This window comes from Hippocampus bargibanti, linkage group LG22 (genome assembly GCF_051943395.1).
Source record: "Hippocampus bargibanti isolate YZ-2025 linkage group LG22, ASM5194339v1, whole genome shotgun sequence".
NCBI classification, from domain to species: Eukaryota; Metazoa; Chordata; class Actinopteri; order Syngnathiformes; family Syngnathidae; genus Hippocampus; species Hippocampus bargibanti.
In genome coordinates this window covers 6,751,344-6,759,849 of record NC_142755.1, presented here as the reverse complement: position 1 = coordinate 6,759,849, position 8,506 = coordinate 6,751,344, and the positions used below count along the sequence as shown (strand labels likewise).

At 41.6% G+C, this 8,506-nt stretch overlaps 1 protein-coding gene across 2 annotated transcripts; it reads right to left on the bottom strand.

The window, feature by feature from the left end:
• Positions 1-5,058: 5,058 nt before the first annotated feature.
• Positions 5,059-7,935, bottom strand: myf6 (myogenic factor 6). 2 transcript variants are annotated; one of them, XM_088988665.1, is made up of 3 exons: positions 7,375-7,935; positions 5,456-5,580; positions 5,059-5,420 (listed from the first exon to the last, which is right to left on the bottom strand). In XM_088988665.1, the coding sequence occupies exons 1-3, from the start codon at positions 7,933-7,935 to the stop codon at positions 5,240-5,242; spliced, it is 867 nt and encodes a 288-aa protein (XP_088844791.1). In that variant the 3' UTR covers positions 5,059-5,239. The 2 variants fall into 2 exon arrangements, with proteins under 2 accessions (XP_088844791.1, XP_088844790.1); XM_088988664.1 differs by having other exon boundaries at positions 5,061-5,407; positions 5,487-5,580.
• Positions 7,936-8,506: the final 571 nt, after the last annotated feature.

Sequence of the window (8,506 nt, the reverse complement as noted above, 5' to 3'; positions counted from 1 at the left end):
TGAGCTTGAAATGAGGGCAAATGTCCAAAATACAATGCTATACATACATATTGGTTTATATAGGGCTTTAACAACAGCTGAAGCTGGAACAAAGCGCTAACATAGACAAAAGGGGAAATGCTGGCCCTTGTAGAAGGGAAAAACATTGTCAGAGGCCATGGCCAGCGCTTTATCGGCACCCAAATAAACAAATTCGGGAATCATTTTCAATAATAATAATAATAATAATAATAATAAAAAAATACATAAATAAAAATAAAAAAAACAATTAACTCATTCACTGCCATTCACAAATTTATTTGGGAATTGAAAATATGACGTAGAGCGCCATTCCCAAATTTGAGGTTTTTTTTTCATGCTTCGGTGCCGATAAAGTGCTGGCCGTGGCCTCTGGTAATATTTTTTTTTCGCTTCCACAAGGGGCAGCATTTCCCTTTTTTCATCTTAGCGCTTTGTTCCAGCTTTAGCTTTTGTTAAAGCGCTATATAAACCACAATGGATGTATTGCATTGGATTTTGCACATCTACCCCCACTTCAAGCTCATATAACTCCAGACACATATAATTTAGGAATTAACTCTTTTTTTCTGATGAAAGAAGAGAGTCTAAGGTTTCTAACGTTGCATTGAATGTTTATGTAGTCCTAAAACTCAATATTCAAAATGTGCTAGTTTTTTTTCCTTGCTTGGGTGCAGATAAAGCACTGGTCAGACCTCTGGCAATGTTTTTCCCTCCCACAAGGGGGCATCATTTGCCTTTTTTCCATGTTAGCGCATTGTTCCAGCTTCAGCTGTTGTTCAAGCGCTATAGAAACCAATATGTATGTATTGCATTGTATTTTGGACAGCCACCCTCATTTCAAGCCCAGATAACTCCAGACCCATATCATTTAGGAATTAACTCTTTTTCTGATTAAAAAAGAGCGTCTAAAGTTTCTTACCCTGCATTAAATGTTTATGTAGTCCTAAAACTCAATCTTCAAAATTTGTTTGGGGTTTTTGTTTTTCTTGCGGGGGTGCAGATAAAGCACTGGTCAGACAATGTATTGAATTGTATTTTGGACAGCCACCCTCATTTCAAGCCCAGATAACTCCAAACCCATATTATTTAGGAATTAACTTTTTTCTGATGAAAAAAGAGCATCTAAAGTTTTTTACGCTGCTTTGAATGTTTATGTAGTCCGAAAACACAATATTCTGGGGTCCTGGAATTCGAGTCACAATAACAAAAACTCATATTTATTTTTATTTCTTTTAACCAATGAAGTGAAAGTAGGAGGGAATGAGTGCCGAAAATCCCGAAAAATCTACGTTCCTTAGTCGTTGGTGGCACTTGCGAACACCACTGGCCGCAGCTGCGAGGCCAAGGTGTCCCATTTCAAGCAAACACCTCGGAAGGCGTTTGGCGCCAACCTTCATTCGGCTCGCCACACTTTTTCCCCACTTCCACTTGCGCTTCTTTGGCCAAACTTGAGCCGTGAAAGCTCATCGACGTCGCACAAATGGCCCGGCGGCGCTTCCAAATGCGCCCCGCTGCCGTTTGTTACACTTTACTAAGCTCATCTTGCATGTGATTGAGTTTGCAAAAATAAAAATGTCAACAATTAATCTTCTTAACTCATTCCCTGCCAGACGATGTGCAAAAATGTGTCCACTCCAGTGCCAGGGTTTTTGTCATTTTCACTCGAATTCAAAGACACACAGAATATTGACTTTTAGGACTACATAAACATTCAATGCAATGTTAGAAACCTTAGAAGAAGCGCTAACATGGAAAACAGGAAAATCTTCCCCCTTGTGGAAAAAAGAGTTAATTCCTAAATTATATGGGTCTGGAGTTATATGAACATGAAATGAGGGCAGCTGTCCAAAATACAATGCAATACATACATATTGGTTTACATAGCTCTTTAACAATAGCTGAAGCTAAAACAAAGCGTTACATGGAAAAAAGGGAAATGCTGCCAATTTGTGGAGAAGAAAAAGCATTGCCAGAGGCCATGGCCAGCGCTTTATCGGCACCCAAGCATAAAAAAAAACAAATTCGGGAATGGCGCTCTGTCATATTTTCAATTCCCGAATACAGTGAGACCTCAACTTACGAACTTAATTGGTTCCCAGACAGAGTGTGTAAGGTGAAAAGTGTGTATCCCAAAAAATTATTTCCCATAGGAAACCATTAAAATGAGAATAATCCGTTCCCAGGTCCCCATAAAATATCATTTTGTACTAAATAAGCCTTAAAACTACACAAAATATACCTTATTTTATGTATAATAAATGTGCTATGGTATTATAATTAAAGAAATAAACTGTACTGTATAATACAGTCGTTTTATTTCCCTTTGTGATGGTCGTTGATGGCTTGATGGAATGGAGTGGCTGGTTTCATCAGCATTAAACACTTGATGAGGAATGTAACCTTCTTTCATCATCTTGAGGAATGATCCCTCGTAGGTTCTTTCTTTGTGATAATTTTATCTAGTTCCTCATCAATTGCGTTCTGTTTAGCAAAAAAAAACATTTCCCATAGGAAACCATTAAAATGGGAATAATCCGTTCCCGGGTTTCTATAAAATATACTTTTCAACTAAATAAGCCTAAAAAAACTACACCCAACATACCTTATTCTATGTATAATAAATGGTCTATTGCATTGTAATGAAAGAAATACACTGCATTGTATCATAAAGTCACTTTATTTACATTTGTGATGGTCATTTATGGCTTGATGGAATGGCGTTGGAGGTCGAAGGTCAAAGGGAATTGCTGTTTGGAAAGAGAGGCACATTACATGAGGACTGTAATTAAAGAAATAAACTGTGCTGTAAAATAAAGCTGTATTTACCTTTTTGATGGTCATTGATGGCTTATGGAAGGAGAGTCACCTTCCATAAGGACTGTTGGTAACTTAACCTCTGGTGCTGTTCGGTCGTGTGCTTCCGCCGAAGATCACTCCGCCAGCCGTGGTGGGTGTGTATTATGAAAATAGTGCTTATTATAAGGTTTAATTTTCAGAAATTTGACGTTTGTAAGACGAAAAGTTTGTAAGATAAGGTGTTTGTAAGTTGAGGTCTCACTGTACATTTATGGATGGCAGTGAATGAGTTAAACGAGGTAGATGTTTGCTCACTCTCGATTTTAAAAACAAATTATGTTGACGGACACATAAATATATTTGGTCGTGACCGATTGACCTTTATTCATTAAATGCGCTTTTTAGGAATGTTTTTTTTTTCCTGCATAGCCCCCTTCTGTTTGGTGGAAAGGTGCGTCAGCGCAGAGCGCCGATGCGGAAATGTCGCGGCTTGAAATTGAAGCGGATTTACAGTACGTAGGACAGGAGATGTGAGACATTCTCTTTTCGTCAATGGATTTTACAGTTTCGTGTTTGCTTTCAACAATTAGCGTATAGCAGATGTGTACATTTCATCATGATGTCCCCAATCCACTGGTGAAAATGATGCTTTGATCCTCTCTTCTTTCATCTAGAACTGCTTCATACAACAAAGAGGGTGCAGAAAGTGCTTAAGATTGAATGACTATCTGTCTTTTGCGTTGTCATATTATTTATTTTTGTTGTTGTTGTTGTTTGACCTCATGATGGCACCATCAAGAGTGTCTGCCTTCACAGCAGCTCCTGTATTTTCTTTTTCTACTTCTTCCTATCCTTTTTTCTCTTCCTTTCATAACTTTGCTGCTGTGAAATGTACATTTCTCCACTTATCAACGTGTCCAGGCGTTTGTCTGACCCCTCCGGGAACTTTGCGCACCTAAAACAACACAATGACAACACCCACCCCACCCCCTCCCCGCCGCCCCCATACCCGAATTGCTCCCGCACAGCTGACAAACACATCGCCGGCCTCGGCGATCAAACCCGCGTCGCGGCTTGAATAGGAGGGAAGAGCAAAGCCTCAAACGAGGCAGAGTTGCGAGTCGGGCTTGTACGCAGGCGCAATGACGAGCCTGCGCTTGGCTGAGGGTCAGAGGTCACGATGCCAAAGCTTTTCTGTGACCAATCTACTGCACTGAGCATTATTTTTACTATTTATAGTAACATTATTTTTTTCGCATGTATTTGCGTTAAAGGACAACCGATGCCTCCCCACAAGTTGTGTCCATAATTTGTAAAATCACTTCAAATGACTTCTACTGAGCGTATTTGACAAAGATTCCACGGCATATAGCTATATTTTATGTTTTAAGACTTGCGCTGAATATTCAGGAAGTCTTGTTTTTGAGTTGCTGACGATGCCTGACGTGACGTCACGTCTGGAACGCCCCCTGATCGAGAAAGCGACACACAATGCAATTTGGGTACTTTGTTTGGTCTGAAAACATCGTGTTGATGGCGAACTTAGAAGGAAAACACATATATAACGCAATGGTCAGCTTGGGCGCCATCTTGTGCATTTTCTGGGCGCTACATTGGAATCCAGACGCCTCAAAATGAGATGGAAGGACTTCTTTAATCGATTGCAAACATGTATGCTTTCCTCTTCAGAACTATTTGAATCATATTCATAACTGGATGCGTAACAAGAAAGCATCTTCTCCAAATCTGAAGCCATTGTTTTGATTCTCGAATAAGGCAAAGACGTCCTGACGCCCACGAACAAGGGGGGGGGGCACCTTCTGAAACTCGCAGTTTCCGGTCATCATCGGTCATTTTGAAGTAGTTTTGGGACACTTTAACTCATTTTTGTTGGTGTTTTGCATTTGACTAAAATATCAACCTGCATGTTTTGGGTATTTTAGATGCTATAAAACATTTTTCTGATGTCAGTTAGGAAACAAAAAAATGGTGTCGTTGTCCTTTAAGAGAAACTTTTCTTGTCTTTCTTTCCCCAAAGCTGATGAGCAGATGATAAAGCACAAAGGAAGCTACAGCATGTCAAGTCATGAGCGGGTGAGTAAAGTCGGTGAAATCGAGGTCCGGTGAGTGGAATGAAGAGGGAGGGAGAGGGGTGGGGGAGGGTGGGGGGGGGGGGGGTGTGGAACACCATAAAAAATCACATCGCTGTTGGTGCTATCGGGTTTCTTGTGTCTGCTTGGTGCTCAAAACAGCTCACGCACTAAACACTTCTTTGTATGGCAGCCCATTCGATGCGGTCATTCAAAAAGAACCCCGTTGTTTTGTTTTTTTATAGCCGTTTCCAAAAGAAGTCGTTTATTTTTTATTTTTTTAATATATAAATTATTAAATAGTAAACAGCTTCCTGTTTGGCCTCACTGGATTATAAAATAAATACATCTGAATTTGGACATTTATAAAATATGTACACTAAGATAAAAATGGGGAAATTATTTTCCCGAAGTAGCATTGTCGACGCCGCCGCTGCTAATGCTATCCACAATGGACGATAGACGCAGTAAGCTGCAGGACGCCGAAGACTCGCCGGACCCTGAAAGTAAAAAAATAAAAATAAGCCAAAAATAATATTTAATTTTGGGAAAATGGTGACCGGTTTGTGGGTATATTACCCTCCCTCGGGTTAACTGATCCAGCGCTGGAATGATCGCCCGCGTTGGTCCAGGTCTCGCAGGACTTTTTCCAATGGTTTCCGGTAGCAATCGCCTGGAAACAGGACTCCATGTTTTGAATCACGCAAGCGTCTCCATGTATAAGACCACAAAGCAAACACGCTAACATGCCCACAATTTCCAGTTATCCTGTTGTCCAGAAAATGCTAACAATGCTAACGCCATTGTTACCGCTAGCCCCTGTACGAGAGCTTTTTATCGTAAAGTCTTGACAAACGCAGCTCAAACTAGCTAGTATGTTGGCTAGCATCACGCCGGTTTGAAATCAACCACCATGTTTATTGTAATTGCTTGTTAACTCATTCACTGCCGGACAATGTGCATAAAATGTGTCCAGTGCCAGGGTTTTTGTCATTTTTACTCAAAATTACAGGAACCACAGAATATAGAGTTTTAGGAATACATTTAGGACAGCGCCAGCGTTCACTCAACCCGGAAGGAACCCAAATAGATAGAAAGTGAGCTCGCTACCTAGCTATTAGCCATATGGCTATATATTAGCTAGCTTTCTATATATTTGAGTAGCTAAGAGATAGCTAATATAACTTTGCTGCTGTGTTACTTCCTGGTAGAGTGAAGGCTGGCGCGGAAGCCTGCCGCTGCTCACCCGCACAAAAAAATCCTGTGACTGTAAAGTGTCATTGAGAGTTTTGAAAGGCGCTTAGAAATTAAATGTATTATGATTATAATAATAGCTGCAGATGTCACCTATTATTTGACTGTTTTGTGTGGATTTTTACATCCAGGTAAAATGCCCGTGTGGCTACCGCTGCTCACCCACAGAAAAACTTTATTCTGTGACTGTAAAGTGGCCTTGAGAGTTTTTAAAGGCGCTTAGAAATGAAATGTATTATTATTTAGGACATTCAATTCAGTGTAAGAAATCTTAGACCAGGGGTGTCAGTCATTTTTTTTGCCACGGTCCACATTGTAGTTATGAATTCCTCTCGAGGGCCGTTATGAATTTGGGGAAGCCATTAGAATGTTGAATAACTCGTTTTCACATCAAACGTCAAGAATAATGACTCTTACGGTGGTTTAAATCCAAAAATATGAAATTTTGGTTTGGATTTTAGCAAGCATCATGGAATTTCACACGTTTGATTTGCTTTCGCGGGCCGAAAAAAAATGATGTGGCGGGCCTGATTTGGCCCCCGGGCCTTGACTTTGACACCTGTGCCTCAGACTGTCTTCTTTCATCAGAAAAAAAAATTCCGAAGTAAAATGTAATGTATTATTATTAATATTATTATTATTACTACTACTATTAATATTTCTATTATTACTACTATTACAAGACCTACAGAATATTGAGTTTTAGGACTACATAAACATTCACTGCAGCATAAGAAACCTTAGACTCTCTTTTTTCATCAGTAAAAAATGAGTTAATTAAGTAATATGGCTCTGGAGTTATCTGAGCTTGGAATGGGGGCGGGTGTACAAAATACAATACATATTGGTTTATATAGCGCTCTAACAACAGCTGACGCTGATACAAAGTGCTAACATGGACAAAGGGCAAATACTGCCCCCTCGTTGGGGAAAAAAAAACATTGCAAGAGGTCTGACCAGCACTTTATCGGCAGCCCTTGCAAGAAAAATCAAAACCCAAACAAAAAACCTCTCTCTCCTGGCAAATTGGTGTTTTCGTGTTTATTATGTTTGTTAAAGGCATTATAAGTGCCTTGCACGCTGGGTCCGAGAGGACAGTAATTTCATATGTGCTGCATGTAATGCATATTAGCATATTTGACAACAAAGCTGACTTTGATATTTGGCCATTGAAGACGATTGGGATTGTGATTTTCTCTCCTGGTCCACTTACAGCATCTTGTTTGTCGGAGTGGTCCTGTTCATCCAGGCTGTGGAGTAGCTCCTGCAACCTCTCAATGTAGCTAATGGCGCTGCGCAGGATCTCCACCTTGGGTAGCCTTTGGTTGGGATTGGCCACCGTCTTCCTCTTGAGCGCGTCGAAAGCCTCGTTGATCTTCTTGAGGCGCCGCCGTTCGCGCAACGTGGCCGCCTTCCGCCGGTCAGTGGGCGCCGACTTCCTCTTGCACACCTTGCAGGCCCACATCAGACACTGACCCTCGCAGTGGGCCCGCAGGCCTGGCGGCGGAAGGACGTGCTCCTCGCCGCTGCTGTCCTCGCCCGTCTCCGATGCCGCCCGTTCCCTGCCGGGCGACGGCGGGCTGTCGTCGTCCTCGGCGGCGGCCGCCGGGTGGTAGAGCGGCGACACACCCGCCATGTCCAAATGCTGCAGCGCGCCATGGTCGCCGTCGTCCAAGTAGCGCAAATCGTTGAAGAGGTACGCGTTGGTCTCGAAAAGGTCCATCATATTGCGGCGGTGTGGCGTATGCTCGATCAAGCGTGACTGCTGTGGCATTTAAATAGCCGCGACACTCGCTACCCACCGGGCTTATATATAGAATGTGAAACCCTATCCCCCGCGCTTTGGCCACCATCTTTTTTTTTTTAAACAGACACCGTGTGGGGAATACACACACTATTCTAATGTCACCTCACATTTCCAAACAGGTGCCGGCAAACAGTCAATAGCTCCAACCACCGTTAGCCACTAGCCGGCTAGCATGGCTATGCTGTGTCTTAATCATAATAATAATAATAATAATACATTTCATTTCAAAGCGCCTTTCAAAACTGTCGAGGTCACTTTACAGTCACAGGATTAGTTTTTCTGTGGGTGAGTAGCGGCAGCCACACGCGCCAGCGTTCACTCAACCCGCAGTAACTCAAATACTGTAGATGGAAAGCTAATAGATAGCCAGCTATCTATAATAATAATAATAATAATAATAATAATAATAATAATAATAATAATATCCCAATAATGTGGGTGAGCAGCGGCAGACACACGTGCCAGCGTTCACTCAACCTGGAAGTAACTCAAAAAGATAGAAAGCTAGCTAGCTAACTAATAGTATGCTAGACATCGA

Bases quoted from the DNA above. Each gene is read 5' to 3' on its own strand.
- myf6 (XM_088988665.1), bottom strand. From the start codon at position 7,935: ATGCCACAGCAGTCACGCTTGATCGAGCATACGCCACACCGCCGCAAT. The intron at 5,581-7,374 runs GTAAGTGGACCA...TCCTGTTTCCAG, and splicing joins ACTCCGACAAACAAGATGCT to GCGATTGCTACCGGAAACCA. The intron at 5,421-5,455 runs CCAAAATTAAAT...CTTATTTTTATT, and splicing joins ACAAACCGGTCACCATTTTC to TTTTTACTTTCAGGGTCCGG.